This window comes from Mixophyes fleayi, chromosome 7, assembly GCF_038048845.1.
Source record: "Mixophyes fleayi isolate aMixFle1 chromosome 7, aMixFle1.hap1, whole genome shotgun sequence".
NCBI lineage: Eukaryota > Metazoa > Chordata > Amphibia > Anura > Limnodynastidae > Mixophyes > Mixophyes fleayi.
Window position 1 is genome coordinate 16,384,239 of NC_134408.1, and position 23,342 is coordinate 16,407,580.

At 43.0% G+C, this 23,342-nt stretch overlaps 1 protein-coding gene across 1 annotated transcript in view; it reads right to left on the reverse strand.

The window, feature by feature from the left end:
- PPL (periplakin) overlaps positions 1 to 23,342 on the reverse strand; it is a 51,784-nt gene that overhangs the window by 17,816 nt on the left and 10,626 nt on the right. Inside the window, exons 2-3 of the mRNA XM_075179143.1 lie at positions 3,483 to 3,582; positions 2,055 to 2,209 (exon numbers count right to left, since the gene is read on the reverse strand). Of these exons, the coding sequence (XP_075035244.1) occupies positions 2,055 to 2,209; positions 3,483 to 3,582 (255 nt within the window). The remainder of the gene's footprint in view (positions 1 to 2,054; positions 2,210 to 3,482; positions 3,583 to 23,342) is intronic.

Below are 23,342 nucleotides of genomic sequence, written 5' to 3' on the forward strand. Positions count from 1 at the left end.
ATTGATTTCTTTAAACAGGACAAATGGCATGCACCAAGATGCTTGGCCTCACCCGCACCAGTCAAAATCAGGCATTCTATCAATTGCTTTATTAGGGTGTGGTAAGGACTAGTCCTGCAACCCCCCACCCCCCTCCTCCCTCAACCATTCCTCTCTCCCTTACATCCCGCACCTTTTTCTTCCACTCCTAAAACAAACACTAAATCTGGTCATTGTCACTCTTCTGTTGTACTCCTGTTGTGTCCGTTATATTATTTTATGTTTGTTTGTTATATGCTGGTTTGTATACTCAATTTATTTTGTTTTCATTGTCCCCTTCCACCAATGTATGTATTCTTATGTTTGACCATTAAAAATTAAGAATTATAAAAACAAATAAAAATAAAAAATGACCTCATCAATGCCAGAGAGTGATAAAGATAATACATGTCAAACTTATTGATAAACCGTGCTTGGATAATACTTACAGCTTCTCTGTTTTACTACACTCTTACTCTGTCAAATTTACCTCAGCCATACATTACAATAATAAATGAAAAAAAAACGAGTATACCGAAAGAAATATTGACACTAAAATGTTATGTCTCTGTCATAAAACTACTACTCATGTATTATAGGAAATAATGCACTTCTTCTATAATAGTCACCTCTGTGTTTCGTGCCTTGCATAAAAACCACTCAGCCAGCGGCCTTGCTAATTGGTGACTTAGAATGTCCATATATTTGCAGTGTATTTATCCTATCTATATTGACCAATGAACAAGCAATAAGTATGCTTTGTCTTTAGGAATCTTTGATAGCACCAATCAGGCAGCATTATTTAAATATCCAGTGATCTGGTACCGATGACGCACACTTAGCACTATGAGACCTGAATGGGAAACCCCCCGTCTGACTATAAAGAAATGTGACCAACGCCAGTTCTGTATGACCACCTGCTGGAGATCAAGTAACATTGCAGTCTATTTCTGTCATGCCGATTTGTAGTAAGCTCATCGCTGAGCACCATAAATAAAACACGGAAAAAAGTATAAGATCAGGATTCACGAAAAACTCTGAGGGGTAAATGTATAAAGCTGAGAGTTTTCTGGCGGGTTTGAAAAGTGGAGATGTTGCCCATAGCAACCAATCAGATTCTAGCTATCATTTTGCAGAATGTTCTAAATAAATGATAGCTAGAATCTGTTGGTTTTTCAAACCGGCCGGAAAAACTCTCGGCTTGATACATTTACCCCTGAGACTGCATTTATCTGACAGGGAGTTGATTTAGCAAGTGCCTGTCGAACTGAAAGAATACATTTGCATGAAATATTGCAATGATCTAAACAGTAGTTGTATTCTAGAATGTTGCCTTTGCTGAATACAGTTTGTAAAGAGTTTTAAACCAACTATGCCCCGAAAGTCAGAATGGTGGAAAGTATGACCGTTTCACTGCTGCTCTGCATAGTATAGGGATGAATGGGAGCCACTAGTGTTTGTGGCCATGAATGGGTGTTTTGAGGGGAAGATATGGGGGTAAAGGTCATCCTAGTGCTTCAGAAACCCCATCCGGACATGGCCACACCTCCATTGTGATGTGACCATGCCTCCTTTCACAATGTGTCTTGGATTGCTTTAAGGAACTAAACCCCTCAATTGTAATTTACATTTTAGATATGAACCATGGAGCTACAACACAGGGTTCAATGTTACCCTGATCTCATACAGGTTAAAAAGCGCAAGACAGCAGTCATCTCAGTTACTGTGACATCACTTGCCCCGCCTCCATGTATGAAACCACCAATCCTCACAGTGCATTTCTGCACAGCAAGTATGCAAAGCTGTCACTCAACCTCTGCCTGCTCAGTTACAGAAGCCCCTCCCTTCTGACATGGCATTACAGGGAGCAGAGTGGACTTTGTTAGTTATGTATAAACATGCCATTTAGTGTATATTATTCAGCTCAGTAAAACACAGCCTCTCATACACATTCATTTAAAATAGTGGCTTTGCTTGCCCTATAAAAGAACGTCAGTGGAAACATTTTTACTATACATAGTAAGGTAACCACTCACTCCTCTTGGATCATGGGCCCTTGTGGGTGATTGAGTTGGCGAGCCAGGACGGCGTCAGTCTCCAGGACGGAGATCAGCCTCTCCGAATCTGACATGGTGTTTGAGGTGTTTTCCTTGTACATCACGGGCTGGGAGGAGACAATCTTCTCCACGTCCTGGGTGCAAGAAGGGGATTAAAAACCTGATCATATCTTCACATTCACATTCGTGAGGAAAACGCGTAAGGAGCATTCATCCCAGGAGCTCCGCAGGGCAAAACTCAACCATTTTATGTACACCCAGAGCTGCCTATATAAACAGGACTCGCTAAAATATAAACTCTTTATTTGCAAAAGGTCAGATACATAATTGGCTATTACAACATATCAGTTCTAGAAATAAATTAAATGATATATTTCCAGTCTCATATTCTTAATCCAAACAAACAATCTGAATATTGACATTATCTATGTAATCGTACGTACATACATAGAGGATATGTATATATAGGATAATGTACCCCCTACTGTAAATTATATGGATATTAGGGGGGGGAGAAGTGAATTAGCCGCAAAGCGTCTCCAGAATGTTCGTGAGACACTTTGCGGCGGAGATTTGACAGAAATCTGCGCGGCGCAATGTCCGCGGGTCACATCTCTAGCAACGGAATTCCCCCCTAGATGTTACCTGAGGAGTTTCATAGAACCCGGGGCCCCATCTGTGTGGAATTTGTATGTTCTCCCCGTGGGCACGAGGGTTCCCTCCCACAATACAAAAACATATAGGTGGGTTACTTGGCATCTATAGAAATTAACTCTAGTGTGTGTATATGAGGGGTAGAACATTTAGGGGTCTGTATATTATAGGGAGAAAATCTGTAAATTCTGCTAAAACACTACTTTCCTCTTTCACAAGTACATAGCTTAGGGACTGCCACATTTTACCAAGGTATGGGTCATAATGTGCTACCAGGAGTCCTTTAGGGCTGCTGACTGGTCCCCAAACATTGGGTCATAAATATGCAGTAAAACAATACAGGTTCTGTGGCAGCTTTATTGCCATCTGCCCATAGCAACCAATCAAATTCTAGCTGTCATTTTTCCAAAACAGCTTGGAAAATGAAAGCAAACGTCTGATTGGCTGACCTTTTCTACACAGTTTTGCAATAAGATGAATTGCAGACAGTTTCCACCTGATTGGTCCCCAACAACCTATGACCCAAAGGGGATATTTATTAACACCGATGTACAGGTGACTGTGCAACAAAAAAAAAAAAAAGTGATGTATCCCATAGCAACCAGGTTCTCTAGCAACGGTCTGATTGGTTGCTAGGGGTTTCCACACTTCTTTTTGCACCGCTATCTGTGCCACAGTCCGCCAATGTCCCTCGTTACAGGGATTTGGTGGCTACCATACAGTCATCCCCCCCCCAACCTCCCCATCAGGTACCTTCTGCAGCTTAGAATCCACGTCCACCACATTGCGCTCCACTTGGTCGGCATTTTTCTGGAGGCGATCGATGATTTCGGACAGTTCCTTAGTGGGGACCCTGTAAGGAGAGAGAGAGGGAGACCTAACGTCAGCCAGGCACAACATAGTACTCACACAGCAGTCAAAGAGCTTTCCATTCCCGCCCAGCCCTCTCCTGTTCCCACCCCTGGGCCTGACTGAGCTCCAGGACAGAGCGGTGTGCCAAGGGAGAGCATGGACAGGCATGCTGCCAGCTCATTAGCTGGTGGTGACTCACCCGGCCTTTTGTATTGCTTTCCAAACTATGCGTGTGCTTAAGCCGAGGGATCATGCATGTGTTCCAGCCCCGCTCTGCACGATTTCCAGCACCCATAGTTGTTTACTTATTGCACAGAGCTCTCCATCCTCAGGGCTTCCCATGAGGGAATGTATTATCTGTATTTATGCAGCGCTTGTACATTGCAACTAAAAATGTTTTGGGTCATTTGTAATCTCTCCAACATATTTTGTAGAAACACATACAAAAACACGATTGCATGCAGAAGTTAAAAATGACTCATCACCTACACCAGGTCTGAACCTGTGGCACTCCAGGTGTTGTGAAACTACAAGTCCCAGCACACCCTGCCAGCAGGCAGGTGGCAAAGCATGCTGGGGCTTGTAGTTTCACAACACCTGAAGGGTCGCAGGTTGTCCAGACCACACGTAGTCAGTATGCAGTTTATCCTATCACTAGCTGCGTTCTCATGGACTGATTGCGCCATGACAATGCCTGCCTTCTCTATGTGCAGGCGACTGGTCACAAGAGCTTACGATCTACAGGACTGGCTGCTGACACAGTGGAGAGTGTTGCCGCTCTGGCACAGCAGAGGTTAACCCTCTGATGCAACAAGCAGGTGATGTATGTTACTGCCGTCCCCGACTGCAGTAAACAATTTAATTAGGAAATGTGGAATTAATAATTCAATTCCACCCTTTCTATTCCTTGCTCGTTATCCTCCTACGCAAAACAATGATGTCTCCAGCCTGTGGTGAATCCATGTGACCTGGGTGCTACATATATCAATCCTATAATGTACCACTTCCCTGCCTGGCAGCATATTATGTAATCACACAATCAGCCCTACTGATAACAGCAATGATTATCTAGCAATACTTACAGCACCTATGGACACTAATAACCTAATTTCCTACTTTACAGACCCCCTTCAGCAGTCCTGTCGTATCTCCGAGAATGTGGGGAGCTACTGTCAAAGTGGGAGTGATCATCGGTAACAACATTTAAACAGTAATACAACAAAATGGAGTCCAGAAGCTTATTAAAAAGCACCTGTCACTTGCACATTGTGGAGGCATCCGTGTTGTGAGCTTAGCCAATGAGACCAAAGTGCCTCATGCCTCAATGATATCACTGCTTGCCAGTGGATTGATAGGCTGCCATCTTATGAAAATTGGTTCAGCTTACAAAATGGCTGCCTTCATGGTAAACAGGAGATGGATACATTTTAAATAGAGACTGTCACTGCCCACGTGCACTAAAAACCAAGTCCATACATTTTGTAGTTATGCAGCTTCCTCAGTGGAGCTCGTGATGCTGATTCCAGCTTATAGTTTATTATATGGATACAAGGACCAAGTCATGGAAATATGGACGTCAGCATTGTGCATTGCAGTATTTCACTTTCCCCTCCTGTTATCCCAATCTCTAGTTTTCTGCAGCTTCCCCCAATCTTATAAATGACACCAACATCGAAGGAATGTTAAACTGACAGTCTCGTTGTTTTACAGTCTTGCTATGATCTGTACATGTCCTCTCATGAGAACCAGTGTTCCCACAATGCACCTGTCAGCTACACAGAGCAGGTGAAGCCATTTTGAGGCCCGAACCAATTTTAATGAGAATGCAGGCAATCAATTCACTAGGAACCAGTGACACCACCATACCTCCCAACTGTCCCGACTTAGGCGGGAGAGTTCCGAATTGAGGACTCTGTCCCCTCATCCCGATCGGGACAGCTTTGCCCTGTGGGTGGGAAATTTGCATCACTAAGGGGACAGAATAATAAAAGCAGAATTTGAAAATGCACCCGATTAATCCAGTAAAAACTAGACATCGATGAGACTGGTTTCCAGTGTCAGAAGAAGGGCAAAATAGCGCACCGCCAATGGAGATCCATGAAGGGAATGTGATCAACATGCAAACCACAGACTGAGTGACTCACGCTTAACTAGTGCACCCTCCAATCACTTCACCCTCCATTATATCTGTGCAGGGTAGGGGACAGGGCCCTCAGGCATTGGGGCCCATCTAGGATTTTATCCATACTTGCCTACCTTTGGCAAGTAGTATCCAGGAGAGGGGCACGGTGAATCGCCTCATTTTGGCCCCGCCCCCACATTAAATATGCCGTTTTGTTGCGGGGGGCGGGACCAAAATTACGCTATTCACCACGAATCGCGTCAATTTAGCCCCGCAATTGCGGGATGCGGGAGATTTGCCAGCTCTCCCGGGAGTCCGTGAGACTGACCCGAATTTCTGGAGTCTCCCGGACATTCCGGGAGAGTTGGCAAGTATGATTTTATCCCAGTGGGCCAGTCCGACACTGGCACATTCACCACTTCCTAGTGACTTGATAGGCTCTATTCAAATATCGGGTCAGACCGAAAAATGTAAATTGCACACTGAAACCTCGCTGCATGTAGAATGTTTGATAATATGCAATAATACCATTGCAAAATAATTAATGTAGTTAAAAACTGCTATGTCGAACATCCCTATATTAAATTGTATATAACATGGAAAAATAATATTATACTTCTTCTTTAAAAATAAAAATAAATAAAAACTCCAAAACATTAAACGCGGTTCTGTACACTGTTCACCTTTAGCAGTTTATAGAGACTTGGCAAGTACCAGCGCACTCATGGGTTTGACAGATGTCCAATCTCGGCTCAAGGAAACAGAACTAAATTCTTCTTACTCATAGGCCAGGAATGTTTATGGGGAAATCATATCAGATAAATGGTGTTTTACCACATGAAAACTGGGCATTACAGTCCTCGGGTTATTAGGGCACCAGGCACAATGGCAGAACATTCCTCTTTTATCATATAACAGCCTAAATAAATCACTTATAAATGTAATAAAAGATATCATCAAGTATTCCTCACTGTATATTATAAGAACATTACAAGTCAGAGAGAAGTCAATACTGTTTTACATAAAGCTACAAAATCTGAGGTTACTCATAGTATGTATACTACAAATAAGAGTGCGCTATATGTAATAATGCATTATTAACCGAGCATACAATCAAACGCAGAAAACTGGAGTGATGATGTCACAGCTGTCCAGTTATAACTTATTACGGCACCTCTCTCCAATTAACTCTCTGTAATATATAGAATAATGGATTCCGTGGTGTAATTCATAAGGATATTGGAATGAAGATTTCTGTCACCATATAAAATGCCAAGGCTGCAGGTTCTTCTTTCATCAAGGCCAAAGAGCCCTGAAATGACTACTAATATCTGTATAATCTACAGGGCAGGGTATTTCCTAGTGAAAACTGAAGTAATTACCTCAGAAATTAATGACAACAAGTCCTACCCACGTAATTCAAATTCTATTTTAAAGCGATCTATGATTTAGAAACATCTGTGTATATGGAACAACTCTTACAAGCAACTACATTGCAACTTTTATGAATTTTAAACCAGAATTATAAGACTTTACTTCAGCAAATTTGTCTGAATGGCTCCGTGGGAATATGTTTGTGTTTGCACGTGAAGCCTTGACCTATTCCCCTGTTGTATTTGCTGAAATTTCTGACAGGGGCGGCCCAGTGGTTAAATGACATCATTTTATTGACAAATATGTCCCTGTTCATATTTTGCTTTCAACACAAACAAACAGAGAAAACCTCATTATAATTAAAGCCTGGTGGGTTGTTTGCAGAAGGATAGTCACTCAGGCAGCGTGGGCGTGACGCCGCCCTGCGGAATACAAACACTGCCCTGCAAATCCTTTCAGATAAAAAGGCAAATCTGTAAAACTAACTAATTTCCTCAAGGCTTTTAAAGTGGAATTGTCACAGAGTGGAGGCAGCCATTTTTGTGGGCTGAACCAGTGTTCACAAAAATATAACCTATCAATTCACTAGGAACCGGTACCAATCGCAGAGTGAGATGGGTACCCTTTAACTCGGTGACCTGTACAACGAGCAGCATTCACAATCTGTGCTTTTTTTTTTTTTATTATTATTCTTTTGGGGTGTCCGGGAGACTCTCAAAATTCTGGTCGGTCTCACAGACTCCCAGGAGAGCAGGCAAGTCTCCCGCATCCCGCAACTGCCTAGCCTAAATGATGCAATTCACAGTGAACTGCGTCATTTTGGCCCCACCCCCCGCTGCACAGCTGCAATTCCGTCGCGGGGGCGGGGTCAGAATTATACGTTTGGTCACGCCCCTCTCCAGGACTACACTTGCCGAAAGTAGGCAAGTATGAGCAAAACAGCAAAAAGTACATTATGGAACGCAGCTTAAATAACTTCAGCCATTAACCTCCGCAGCGCCCAAAACTGTCGCAGTTTTATTGATAGGCCCCTGGATACCTATGCATGCAGAAACCTGTAATAATCTGCCGTGGAACAGAAATAAATGAAAGATTATTTCAAATGTGCTGCAGGGTAAACAGCTTTAATACACGTTAGAAAAAGAAAAAGAAAAAAAAAAGAAGTGAAAAATTATCTGAGGTATTTCCAGTGGACCCCCCTGAAGCTTTTCACAACTTCAAAGCCAACATTGCTGCTGCGCACTCCCCCCTCCTCCCATTGCAGACAGGGAAACAAGGCAGGAAACGGGAACTATCCGTTCTGGATGTAGATCCATCACAATAGGATACAGGTATAGAAGGGAAACATTCTACAAAGGAAGAGAAGTATTAGAACACGAGGATGTATGTTCAGAGGAAATGTGAGGAAAAACTACTTCACAGAAAGGGTAGTGGATAAGTGGAATAGCCTCCCATCAGAGGTGGTAAAGGATAATACAGTAGAGCAATTTAAATTTGCTTGGTATAGACATAAGGATATAGGTTAAAAAATGGGCAGACTAGATGGGCCAAGCGGTTCTAATCTGTCGGCAAATTCTATATTTCTATGAAAATAAGACATCATGTGGCATGGATAAAATAGACCTTTAATTGTCACAGATATTTTTGTCGGGCTGGTAAGTAGTGAAGCTATGCGGATACATCCGTACAGTAAAATATGTATCTGTACACACATGTATAGTGTACCGTTTGTCTACACCAATGGAGGAAGCCATTTTGCAGCCTGAACCAATACTGACGAAAATACAGCTAATCAGTTCACAATGAACTAGTGATATCACTGAGGCATAATTGCCATGTCAAATGCCCAGATTTGGGTTATAATCCATCTGATGCATAATCTACCACTTAAACATTACCATGGCAACTGTTAGTGTAAATTAACGTCCGGCCTGGACAACCTGCGACTCTCCAGGTGTTGTGAAACTACAAGCCCCAGTATGCTTTGCCAGCAGATAGCTGGCATGGCATGCTGGGATTTGTAGTTTCACAAGATCTGAAGAGCCACAAGTTGTCCAGGCCTGCCGTAGCCGAGCCCTGGGGCAGAAACATGAAGCGTTTTTTTCCCCCAAGGCTCCTCTGTTCCTCTCACTGCCCTGTCTGAAAGCCCAGCAAACGGTTTGAGTTGGAGGACCAATCACAAGCGACTATCAAGAGATGGTGGCTTGTGATTGGTCCTCCCGCACACAGCCCTGGTTCTTATCTACTACATTCTCAGTGGCGCACGCAGGGGGGGTATCTGAGCCTCCAGAAACCCCCCCCCTGCGCTAACTAAGTGGCCGCTATAGCTGCACTGTCCTATACAGCAGCCGCGGCGCTGTCAAAGAAGCGTCCGCGGCGGTGCTGTAGTGTATACAGCACCGCCGCGGACGCTTCTTAGACAGCGCCGCGGCTGCTGTATAGGACAGCGCTGAAGAAACGGAGCTGCTGCTCTCGCGGGGGGTGTTTTTTTGGGGGGGCCGGGGGGGAAACCCCCTCCCCCCGACAATCCTCCATTCGCCCCTGATTCTAGAACATGATATCTAGCATCTGATTGGCTGCAATGGGCAACACCTCAACTTTTTCTTTTTAGAAGTTTTAGTAAATCTACCACCAATATGTTATTCTTTAGTTATATATAATATCTCATGCCCTGATCACTTTGCCGTAAAGGAGAACGCAGTGTGAAATTACCTCAGGTGAGATAATATCTCGCCTGTAATGGATGAGCCCCTCTCATTGACATAACTGTTGCAACTAATGGAAATCTAAAATATTGTATTATCGGCAAGGCCGCCCTAGAAGTGATTTTCAAGCTCAGCAACGGGCTTGTGTCATTCTTGGCAGGTTGTGACCTGCTCAGTGAATTATTTTTAAATATTCAGGACTATTCCTGCTCAGGTTCAATCGAAATGACTGTCAGGGAATAATGACCTCCCAGGTCTCTCATCTGCTTCTGGTTTCCACAAAGATCTACAAAATAATACTGCATAATTTATTGTTTGTTTATACCTATATAACGGGGATAAGATTTTCTTTTTATGAGACAAACTGCTCTAATTTATTTCTCTATCATTTTCTCCTCATGTTCTCGCTCAGGCCGGTCACTAAGGTTGGGATTTCATTGGCCAATTTGGTTGTTTTAAACCAAAATGGCACAAAGACACACTGAGCCGGATTCATTAAGGCACGCAAACCCAACGTAAATTGTGTTATTAATAAAACACACGGAATTTGAGAATACACCCAGGATACATAAGTGGAAAAGGCCGAACAGAACTCACAGAAAAAAAAAAGAAATTGTTCAATTATTGTCACGTGTTAGTCACTTAATGAAAATACTTTTTTTTTCTCCTATAAAGTACATTTATTAGGATGTAATTAATGTCTACTGTACATAAAATGCATTTTTACAGTTGCACATGATTGCATGCTATAACATGTGTTTGCAAACACATCCGTCATCACTATCAGTCGGTACTTACACCTGCGCTATAGCTGGTGCAAGTGATTTGACAGAAAAACATGGACCTTAGAGATGCCCAAATCGACCTTGGCACGCCCTTACTGTACATTGATTATGTGCATACACCCGTTCCCCTCCCTGTTATGCCCCTGAAATCGTAGCCTGCAGTAAGTGTCCTTTGCATTCGAGGATGAACTGGATGCTGCGTTCTCTGGCGTATAGTCCGTTTCTGGGCCCGCCAAGAGCGATTTTACACAACGTACGGCCCGTATCGGCATTAACGTTCCTCAATGAACCAGGCCCGCTGTGTATAGAACGAAAACAATTGGATCTGCTTGATCGAGTCTTGAAAAGATTTAACGGGACTGGTGTGAAAACCTGGTTGATCACTTGACCTGACTACTGAACAAATGGATCTATCCGCTTTAGCCAAACTGGACGGTTACGGTATCTGGTCGTTCACCGATTGGGTTGATGAAATGTGTGTGGTCAGTTCTACTTATCTTGTCAATGAAATTGCAGATTTTCGGTGCGGATATAATTTTGTGACTGGATACAATAAAGTTTCATTTACCAGTCAGGGTCTTCTTACCACGCACACAAGCAGCAGTTAATGGGGCGGCCCACACACAAAAACTTTACACGTCTCAAACACAATATATCTCCCAGTGTGTTTGCCTATACATTCTTCCAGCAGTGCTTGTCACACCTTAACAAGACAATACAGGTTCATCTCAGAAAGGATATCTGTACAAATATTTGCTATCTGTTTTATGATTGAAAGATCTTGTCATGCTTTACGTTCAAAAGGACACAATGTACCTTCAATACATTGGATGATATAAAAATGTGTTACAAGACTATTGCAAAACTGTAAAACTAATAACAGCTTTTATTACAACAAATTAACATAGTTGCCTATGACATAATTATTCTATAAAAAAAACTATACTATTACTATAAACATGCTTGCCAATTTTCATGTAATAGTGGGTGATTTCCCAGGCTTCCGAGAGAGTCTGAAGATCTTTCTGAAGCCGGGAAGAGCGACCATGGAGAAAACACTGGGCAGTGTGCTGGAGAGTGGTGGCCATTTTCTTGTAGTGCAACGCCTCCCGCTGGAGAGTGGTGGGCATTTTCTTGTAGCCCAACACCACCTGGTAAGGTTACTTGCGCAATCTTCCTGAAATAATTTTTCAAGTATGCTTTAAACTTCTATACCCCCAGTATTCCTGAAACAAAACAAGTTGCAGCCTTAAAGGTGTTTCCCATCTTTAGCAATAGAGGGGCTTACACCTCCCTTACCCCACACTATAACCCACTGGCAACCATTCAATACTGCACGAATGCTTTAATCATCCAATCAGGGTTGGCAAGCTATTTCTATCTGTGCATTAAATCCATATAGCTTTATTGAATCCAGCATAAGTTTCCAGTCCCAATAATTATTAGGACTGAAGACATATCTACCATAGTAACAAGGGGGTGCAGCTGGGGAGAACCCTATCTGGGGTATGGGAACTCTTCCAAAATGTTGCTATGGGCCTCTGACTAGGACTTTACTGAGCAAACAGTGGGGAGCTCTTTAGAGGAAATCCCACCAAATTATCATAGTGCAGAGGAAACGGGGAGCATAAAACACCCCCCCCCCCCCCCCCAAATTTGAAACCCCCATCCCAGCAGTTTAATGGTCCTGCACTTCTCAATGATGTAGTCAAACAGCACCACCAGAGACTGAATGTTCTCCAGGATCATTTTCATAGTAGGGTTATGCAAAACCATTGGAATAAATTTACATGTAAACAAATATTTCCTCACATGAAAACATTGAGGTCCAGCATGAAATATATAACACAGACCCTGGTAATAAAGATCTTTAGATGGCGGGGGAAGGAACATCTTTTAGAGGTTGCACAGCAGATGAGTTTGTTTTCCTGGGCGTTGGTAGGAAGATCAAAAAAAAATAAACGTAATTAATGCACGTCTGAACTGTGCCGCACAAGCTCACTACAAACCTTTCATATAAAAAGAAGTTTCCTTTTATTTTGGCACTCCTTTGTATCCTAAAAGGAAACACAACTGTGTCTGTCGGCTAACTCATGCTTTCTGTAGTCTGACTGTGCACAGTCAGTGAACATTTCAATTTCTCGTACAATTGACCCTTAAAATGGACGCATCCATGTCCTATTTATTGGGCAGCACAGTGGCTCAGTGGTTAGTACTTCTGCCTTATAGAGCACTGGGGTCACGAGTTCAATTCCCGACCATGGCCTTATCTGTGTGGAGTTTGTATGTTCTCCCCGTGTTTGCGTGGGTTTCCTCCGGGTGCTCCAGTTTCCCCCCACACTCCAAAAACATACTGGTAGGTGAATTGGCTGCTAAAAAATTGACCCTAGTCTGTCTGTCTATCTGTGTGTGTGTGTATGTTAGGGAATTTAGACTGTAAGCTCCAATGGGGCAGGTACTGGTGTGAGCGAGTTCTCTGTACAGCGCTGCGGAATTAGTGGTGCTATATAAATAAATGATGACGATGATGATGATGATGATAATATTTGCCTACTCTTTTGGGCTTCCCCTCTGGGATCTCCAGAGGGGGGTGGTGGCTAGGAGCGTGACTACACATCATGGATTTGGGGCAGTGACTAGGAGCTTTACTGCCCCAAATCCATTGTGAAATGCAGCAATCCCTTCCTCAAGCCCTGAGAGAGCAATTACCCAGTCCCGAATCCCGCCCTCTTCATTGGGGATCCGGGAGTGGGCATTGTTTTCTCAAAAGTCCATGAGAACTCCTCCCACCCCCCGAAATTTGGGAACCTCCCAGGCTGTCTGCGAGAGTAGTGGGAGATCCATTTAGTAGACTGAACCATTTGCAGACTGTCAATGTTCTGGGAGTCAGTGATATCCTTGAGGAGTTGCCTGCCTTATATAGCTGAGTGTACGATGGAACACGTGTATGGCCAAATATGAGAAAATGTACTGTTTGGTAATATGGTGTAGAAGCCAGATCCAATAGGGAACCAGTAGCAAGATCAGATGATGACCACGTACAGGGTCAGGTGTAGTCATTGACTCGTGGCATTTATGATCCATCCAGATTCCAATCAGAGCTTAATCGAGATTGTTGGTCATTTCAGGCCTATACACATCATCATCATCATTTATTTATATAGCGCCACTGATTCCGCAGCGCTGTACAGAGAACTCACTCACATCAGTCCCTGCCCCATTGAAGCTCACAGTCTAAATTCCCTAACACATAGACAAAGAGAGAGACTAGGGTCAATTGTGATAGCAGCCAATTAACCTACTAGTATGTTTTTGGAGTGTGGGAGGAAACCAGAGCACCTGGAGGAAACCCACGCAAAAGGTTAACCAATGATATCTTAATCTCACAATGTTACTTAATCTAAAAACCTCTCAAGCTTTCTAATAGACCACAAGGAAGTTAGCATTCTGTAACCCAATACACCTCGCCAATCATTAGGATATAAATGAACACAATTTATAGAACACAGTTTACAAACCACAGCTGCACATACGGCACAGCACTGAAACTCACAACACACAGCAGGACGCTGGCTAGCTGTACTTAGGAGCCAGATATATATCACTTTGAGAGGCGTGGCAGAAGTATTTCTCAAAAGAGTAAACATTTGGAAGGAGAAAGGGAGCTGTAGAGAGTTGGGAGATGGGTCCCACTTCCTGCAAAGCGCCGCCACTTGTTTTAAATCATTATTAATGGCATAACAAAGAGCACACGGAGCTGTGCCAACCACAGGCTGATGATACAAGCAATATTGTTATCACAGTGACAACAATGGATGATATCAGGGCCTTAGTGTTCACATTATCTTGGGACGAGTTGGCTGTGAGCGCAGTAAATAAACAAATCTTGATTGACAGCCTGAGGTCCACTAATGTCACTAAACGTTGTGATGCGAGCAGAGCACAAAGGAGCAGGTGCACAGTCATAACATATAATACTATAACGTAACAACCATTCATTTCTGTATTATGGATGCAATTTGAAGTATCTGTTCTTATAGGTTTGATGTGGGCAGCACGGTGGCTCAGTGGTTAGCATTTCTGCTTCACAGCACTGGGGTCATGAGTTTGATTCCTGACCATGGCGTTAGCTGTGTGAAGTTTGTATGTTCTCCCCATGTTTGCGTGGGTTTCCTCCGGGTGCTCCGGTTTCCTCCCACACTCTGAAAACATGCTGATCGGGCAATTTAATAGCAGCCAATTGCCCTTAGTCTCTCTCAGTCTGTGTGTGTGTATGTAGGGGATTTAGATTGTTAGCTCCAATGGGGCAGGGACTGATGTGAGTGAGGTCTCTGTGCAGCGCTGCGGAATTAGCGGCGCTATATAAATAAATAGACGATGATGATAATGTATAAGATAAACGTTACTGATTAACTATACAACTACTCATGAGTGATTTCCCGAAGGCAAATTATTGGTTTATACCCAGCTGGTATAACTAATATTGAATAAAGTGACAATATTTATCTTTAATCGCATACACTACTTGTATATAAATGTATATGGCAGACTGTAATTATTAACGAGAAGGCCGCATTTCTGTTACAATGTCTGCACTTGGAACCCGGCTGTGGGAGAACAATAGTTCTCTTGGTCGTCGTCCTAGATATTTCGCCTCACCTACTTCCACGCCCATTCAAAATAAATGCACAGCACCGCTGAGCCCTTACTGTGAATGACATCCTAGTTTCTCACAGTTATAGAAATCTGGCAACATAACAAAAAGGGATATTAATAAAAGTACTGTAAAATAGGGTCGGTAAGACTTGACTGAAAGGCGTTTGGTACCGAATGCTGCTAATGATTTAGAAGCAGTCTATGCATTCCTGTCCGTCTATCCAAATGTACTTAAGAAAGAGGCCACAACCATTTGCATGACATCACTCGTTCTGGAAAGATATTGCTGGGCAATATCTGAGCATTAATACCAACTTTATGTCATCTCATATTATTTTATTTTAAATTTAAAGGTAATAGCTGCTCAATTCTTTCTTGACTGAAATCCCCCTTCCCCCAATTTGCGGGGACTCTCACCCTTCTTGATGTTGGCACTTGGTATATTTTCCAGGCCTCACAGCCTGGGGAATCTTGAATCCGACCAGGATGCGGGGTGTAAACTGAAGCTGATTGGATAAGCTATATGACATCATCAGCTGCCCACACTTTATTGGTCTCCCTGTAATCTCTTGGGCTAAACACCAAACAGCTTGATCTGAGCACTCTCGCCCATCACATGTGTGGGCAAATTCCACAGATCCAATAGTTCAGCAGTCACGCACAACAATAAAAATTTGTCCAATCGTTATCCGAATGACACACGTTTCCGCAATAAAGATTATACGGCTAACACAGGGCTGTGGGAAAGTGTGTAGAACTTTAAAAAATATTTATAAGACTTTTGTAGATTTACCAAAATTTCTAAAAAGAAAACAAGTTGAAGTGTGGCCTATAGCAACCAATCAGATACTAGCTTTCATCTTCTGGAATGTAATGGATAAATGATAGATAGAATCTGATTGGTTGCTATGGGCAACATCTCCACTTTTCCTTCTTAGATGGGTTGATAAATGTTCCCACGGGAGAAAACATATGGGAAATGCTGTTCAAACACTTTAACCACTAGCTTTACTGATACAACTCAGACTAATTGTTTTTGAGGTGCAGTGCAAGCAACTCCCTTAGTACAATAACAATCAAAAAAGTACCAAAATAGGCCCCTATCTAGGAGTGTATTTATGGGAAAGGCTATTTGGTTTATTTGGATACTGCCCTTATAAAATAACTTAAACAACTCCATAACTTCTCCTTTGTTCCAGTACGATTTGTGGTAAATGCCCCCATATCTAGTAATAAAATAATATTTAAATAATGCACTATTTTCCTTCCTATCTTTGCAGAGTGACTCTGTATTAATGGCAGCCAATAGTAATCTTCTGCATCACTTTTTAAACATAAGACAAATTCAAATTTAGCTAAGCAAAGCCCTGGGGGTCACAAGTTACCGTTACTGGATAACCAGAGCCGTAACTTGAAATTTTAGCGCCTGGGGCGAGAAGGAAAACTGTCTCTCCCCTAGCCCTCAATTTTAACCAAATGAACCTAAAATGTTAATAATCTGCGTCCCCCGTCAGCGTTGTGCCCTGAGCGGTCGCCCCTCTCGTACAGCCTAGTTACGGCCTGAATATACTGTATATAAAAAGACAGATCAGCACCGAACACATGTAAAAATAAGGACTGTAACTGCTGATCCTATTAGCACACATTTTACACAGGCAGAGCGACCAAGCTGCACACCCTAAAATAAGCGTGTTTCCACAAAACCCCCGACGCCTACAGACAAACTTCATGCCAGCCAGGGGATTAATCCTTGGCAGGTAAACAGCACGACTACTACAAGCAGTCTCCCGCTGAGATGTACACTCCCACGTGCACAAAGGTTAGATGACACCAGGATCATTTCTGACTGAAAGGGGCAAATGAGCCACACCAATGATTCCTTAAATACCCCCTCAGATTTTTTTCTCTCTGCATTTAGCCAGAGCTGGGGCTATTTTGCTCAGCACTGAAATAACTCAGCTGCTGCAGAAGGTTACAGGAGGGTGCAGCTGTCAATCATATCAGCAAGTTCCCTTTATCTGAATGATTGACGGCAGCTGCCCCAGTTACTGCAGTGGGCTCTGATGGGGGAAATGACTGGGGGATGCTCAAATCTTCTCTCCGCAACTATGGTGACAATTACAGTTTACTTCTCTTACTCTGTGGAATCCACACCTGTGTGACACATCGCTGCATTTAAAAGGCCGTTAAGCCTTAAATAAAAGATGATTAAGTACAAAGGCTTGCTGTGACAGGAGCTGATAGAGTATACAGTTATCAGTGAGGTCGTACAAAAATGAATTACATGTGCTGTTTGGTGTGTCCCAGAATAAAGCTAGGTACACGTCTACGCAATTATCCTGCAGATGACACGTCTCACGACTGTTTGGTCAGATACTGCGAGAGTGTGTATACTCCTCCCACAATCATGTTTTATCGCACCAAAACGCATCAAGTCCGTTGGTTCGGTTTTATAAACTTCCTAAAAATCACAATCAACGATGGAACAGTGTCGGGCAAATGGTGAAGTAGGGCGTATTTTCAAGGGGACGCATTTTGCACAGTTCAGAAATATGCTCATGATTCATTTATGACGTAGCAGACTAAACTGATCAGTATGTTAGGAGTACAGCCTAAGGGGTAAATTTACTAAACTGCGGGTTTGAAAAAGTGGAGATGTTGCCTATAGCAGCCAATCAGATTCTAGCTGTCATTTTGTAGAATGCACTAAATAAATGAAAGCTAGAATGTGATTGGTTGCTATAGGCAACATCTCCACTTTTTCAAACCCGCAGTTTAGTAAATATACCCCCAAATGTAGAAATGAATGCAGGAGGTGGTCCAACAGCTGCAATGGGCACGGAAAATACTTTTTCACTTTTTCCAAAAAGAGCACACAACCCTGCAAAAGTAGACGCAGATTGATCTTCTGTGGGCAGTTCCAGGCTGTGAGCGTGTCCATTTGTGCAAACAGAAAAGCTCTGCACTTTCGCACTTATGTCAATTACCTTTAATGCCCATAATTGTGTTTCATCCTTCATCTGGTCTACGCTGTGTCTACAGTTAGCCTGTGGTACCACTTCTAGACTGTAGACATCTGCACAGTATCATGCCTTTAGTTCTGTACATAATACTCAGTATCTGTTCCCGTTTTCTATGTACAGAACTACACAGTGCCACTTCTATTCTTCTAGATACACTCTAGACACTTGCACAGTACCACGTATCTTGTGGGTTTACTTATTTTTTCAACAAAATACATATTGATAATTACAAACTAAACAAGAATAGAGACACTAGACACCTAGTTAATATCGAACGAAAAAAACAGGGTCAAACCTTTAAAGTCTGAAGTTTTTCCTCGATACTTCAGACAATTGGCAACTTTTGAGTAAAGAAGGTCAAGTTAGAAATGAGCTTATTATTACTATATTTACCTGTTATTACTGTCATTATGTATAAAATGAGAGGTGCGGGAGGATAGTATAAATAACTACTACATCAAAAGTCTTGAAGTCACCGCCATATATAGAAAATTACTTTTCCTTATTATCAAAAACACTGAGCTTAAGATTGTTGCATCAAATGAACTCTTTAAACCAGATTCTTTAAAAAGTACTAAAAAAGTGCTACTTACAAAAGGTTTTGTTTTGCTTTTTTAACTACTTATTATTTTATGCGTTTGTTATACTGAATTTATTTTCCTTCCATCATCATCATCATCTATTTATATAGCGCCACTGATTCCGCAGCGCTGTACAGAGAACTCACTCACATCAGTCCCTGCCCCATTGGAGCTTACAGTCTAAATTCCCTAACACACACACACACACACACACACACACACACACACACACACACACAGAGAGAGAGAGAGAGAGAGAGACTAGGGTCAATTTTATTAGCAGCCAATTAACCTACCAATATGTTTTTGGAGTGTGGGAGGAAACCGGAGCACCCGGAGGAAACCCACGCAAACATGGGGAGAACATACAAACTCCTCACAGATAAAGCCATGGTCGGGAACTGAACTCAAGACCCCAGCGCTGTGAGGCAGAAGTGCTAACCCCTTAGCTTGTCTTGTTTTAAAACAATGGCATTGATGCTGCATTAGTCAGCCGTACCCTCTTCTTAATTATCTCAAAACTGAAGCTTCACAACAAAATTTTAAAAGTAAATTTTACTCCACAATTCAATATACCCATAGATTGTAAGCTTGCAAAAAGGGCCCTTTTACCTCTCAGTCTGTATTACCCAGTATTGTCTTATTAATGTTTATTCCCAATTGTAAAGCGCTACGGAATTTGCTGGCGCTATATAAATAAATGTTGATGATGATGATGATACTCTTTTATAGAATGACACCCATGTACACCATATGCTAACAGTCCTCTCCAAGGAATACAGGCATCTCTAGCTGTAGTGAAATCGGAGGTCGCTGTACTGGTTCTTGCTGGCCCCCAGGATCAGCATAGGTCAAACTGTAATGGGACAACTGGTCTGACTTCTGTCAGTGACATCATCGGATACTCCATAATAGACTCGCCTAAGACTTTACTACTTCAGAGATACAATTTGTCACCTAATTTCCATGTTCTAAACATCAATATTTGTATCACTCTCAGAATTCTACAGAACAAACGGAACATATTCAAACATAGCCAAACTAGTATAAAGGACAGTGTAAGTATTATTAGTTTGTAGCAACAATGTTATGAAATGCTGGAGATTTAAAATAAAACAAAGAGCCAACTCCTTTAAATTGCTACAGTTGTTTCCCTTAAATTCAATTCTGAGTTTTCTGTGCACCTTTTTTTTAACCCCTAGGACAGGAAGAGAAGATTCAGGGGTAGGTTCAAAATGTAACAAACCTACTTATAAGGAGACAATGAAGGCGTGGCCCATAGCAACCAATCAGATTCTGGCTTCTTCTTTTTTTTTTAGACTGTATTAGATTTAGGCTCTCTCTGCCCCCAGCCAAAGGAGCAACGTTCAGACACCTGGATATTTTGTTGTTTTTTTTGTTATGGGATAACTTCTACACCTTCCAGGTACATATTGAGCCTGAATGTGTATTATTATATTTCCAAATCCATAAATCACAATGCACTAAAAATGATACATATGTAATGTGCTGGTGCTGGAGGAGTAAAGTATTTTACTTATTTTTATGTAGCGCATACAAGTTTATGCAGCGCTGTGCACAGAATTAGTCAGACACAATTGCCCTGTCCAAGAGAGCTCACATTCTAATATTCAGTGAATAAAGTGGCTATGGCAAAGCCAGGGAGGATTCTGGGTATTTTCTGCACTCTTCTATGGCTAGCATAACATACTGAATGGCAAAATAGGATTATGGGTGGCGCGGTGGCACAGTGGTCGGTATCGCTGCCTCACAGCCCTGGGGCCATTTGCTCAATTCTGAACAAGGCCCTATCAGTGTCTGCATCTGTATTTGCTATGAAGTTCTGTCCAGCAAGATTTCTGACGTAAAGGTTTCCTTTACTCAAGACATTCAATAAACACAGACGAAATACAATGAACATTGGAAACAAGAATACAGCAATCCGACTGCTTGGGTCTGTGTACAGAGGTGATTTCATAGGGGACCTTTAGTGTTTGTAAAACCATGGAGATCTCACACGGATACACTACGCTGTCTGTCAGTGCACCCGTCACACAACTGTAGCCCCCACACTGAGCACGGTACGAGGGGTGATGTTATCCGTGTTGTAACTAAGAGTCCAGAGACTCCACCAAATACACACCTAGGGGTTAAATGTAATTTGGAGTGTTCCCACTGCAGGAAACCGGAGCAGCTCCTTCTGGTAGGGAATAATACATGTACAGAGAAATGACCACGCAAGCAGATGTGTAATTTAATAACTGTATTGGAGAGAAACAATGCCCACATACATAACCAACAAATGCAGCTAACCTGGATACTTAGTAATACGGGAGCAGCCTGATATCTAATTCCTACCTGCCGGCTAAACTAGATAAGTCATATACTGGGTATCGACAAAGGGGAGATCCTATATCTACCGTGCCCAGACTAAGGGGAGATCTTACCTACCATGCCCAGACTAAGGGGAGATCTTACCTACTGTGCCCAGACTAAGGGGAGATCCTACCTACTGAGCCCAGACCAAGGGGAGATCTTACCTACCGTGCCCAGACTAAGGGGAGATCCTACCTACCGTGCTCAGACTAAGGGGAGATCTTACCTACTGTGCCCAGACTAAGGGGAGATCTTACCTACTGTGCCCAAACTAAGGGGAGATCTTACCTACTGTGCCCAGACTAAGGAGAGATTCTATATCTACTGTGCCCAGACTAAGGCAAGATCCTACCTACTGAGCCCAGACCAAGGGGAGATCCTACCTACTGTGCACAGACTAAGGATAGATTCTATATCTACTGTGCCCAGACTAAGGGGAGATCCTACCTACTGCGCCCAGACTAAGGGGAGATCCTAACTACTGCGCCCAGACCAAGGGGAGAGCCTCCGTACTGTGCACAGACTAAGGATAGATTCTATATCTACTGCGCCCAGACTAAGGGGAGATCCTACCTACTGCGCCCAGACTAAGGGGAGATCCTACCTACTGCGCCCAGACTAAGGGGAGATCCTACCTACTGCGCCCAGACTAAGGGGAGATCCTACCTACTGCGCCCAGACTAAGGGGAGATCCTACCTACTGAGCCCAGACTAAGGGGAGATCCTACCTACTGCGCCCAGACTAAGGGGAGATCCTACCTACTGCGCCCAGACTAAGGGGAGATCCTACCTACTGCGCCCAGACTAAGGGGAGATCCTACCTACTGCGCCCAGACTAAGGGGAGATCCTACCTACTGCGCCCAGACTAAGGGGAGGTCCTACCTACTGCGCCCAGACTAAGGATAGATTCTATATCTACTGCGCCCAGACTAAGGGGAGATCCTACCTACTGCACCCAGACTAAGGGGAGATCCTAACTACTGCGCCCAGACTAAGGGGAGATCCTACCTACAGTTGTGGACCATTGCAGGGGCAGTAGAAACCCATCAGCCTCCGCTGTCCCCCCATATGATGGAGCACCCACCGTGCTCTGTAAAGGTGCAGGTCTGATGACAAGGGCAGCTGGACCTGTCAGACATCTTGTGAAGGTCACCAATTAACGTATTCTGCCTTTCTGAAAGCAGACCAGCACAGGAACCACGCAGTTTTATCCTCATACAATAAAAGACTGTGAATAAAACAGTACTAACCCTTAAAGCAACACTCCCGGCTAGCTGAGTGAGTGATACTTGGGTACCAGTCTAATATGGCAGGGAAAATAGGTGGGAGTGGGAGGTCCAATAGGAAGCTGCAAGCTCCGTGCTTGTGGCTTTCTATTGGTCCAGCTGGTCACACCTCCATAGTCCATGTGTCCAGCCCCAGCATTTGGCTGGAGTAACTGTTTCCGGTGCAGTTCCCGGTTTAACCAGCAGCGTTAGCATCACATTGCATGAAATAAGAAACATCTTTGGCCAAGGGCAACCAATCAGCTTTTTACCTTTATTAGTCTTACTGGTCAAAGCAAATACCTGATGGTTTGCCCGTGGGTGGGTTACAAAACATGGATCTATTTGTGCCTCCACAATTTTTATACTGTTTAAATGTCTACTTAGGGCTCCGAGATACAGATGAAATAATATGTAACCAAAGGGGTCTTAGTTCAGAACCGGTGGAGAGAGAGAAAGGAGACCCAGGAGAGATTCCTGGCTGGACCAAAGCCTAAAAAAAAAAATCACTTCTTTATATCAGTAACATCAACTTTACGACCTGCAGAAACTCTGTACCAAAAATGCTCTTTCCTTTGAGCCCAACACTTGGGCGAAACTGGCTGTAGGATGATTTGGCACAGGAAATAAAAGTGCTAATCACAGCCAAAACACTGCTGAAAACACACCACACGCATTGTGTCTAAACTTTAAATATGGGAATCATTTCACTGTGAGAAAAACATAATTCTTATTGGCTGGGACGGGAGGGGGCAGTTTTATAAGCTTCAAAGAGTTTTAGGGTGCACTGTTGAGCTAACAAAGGGTTAAAACGAACAGGGGGTGCCTATTAGAAACAGGGCAGATGAGAGTCAGGCCTTACGGTGTCACCAA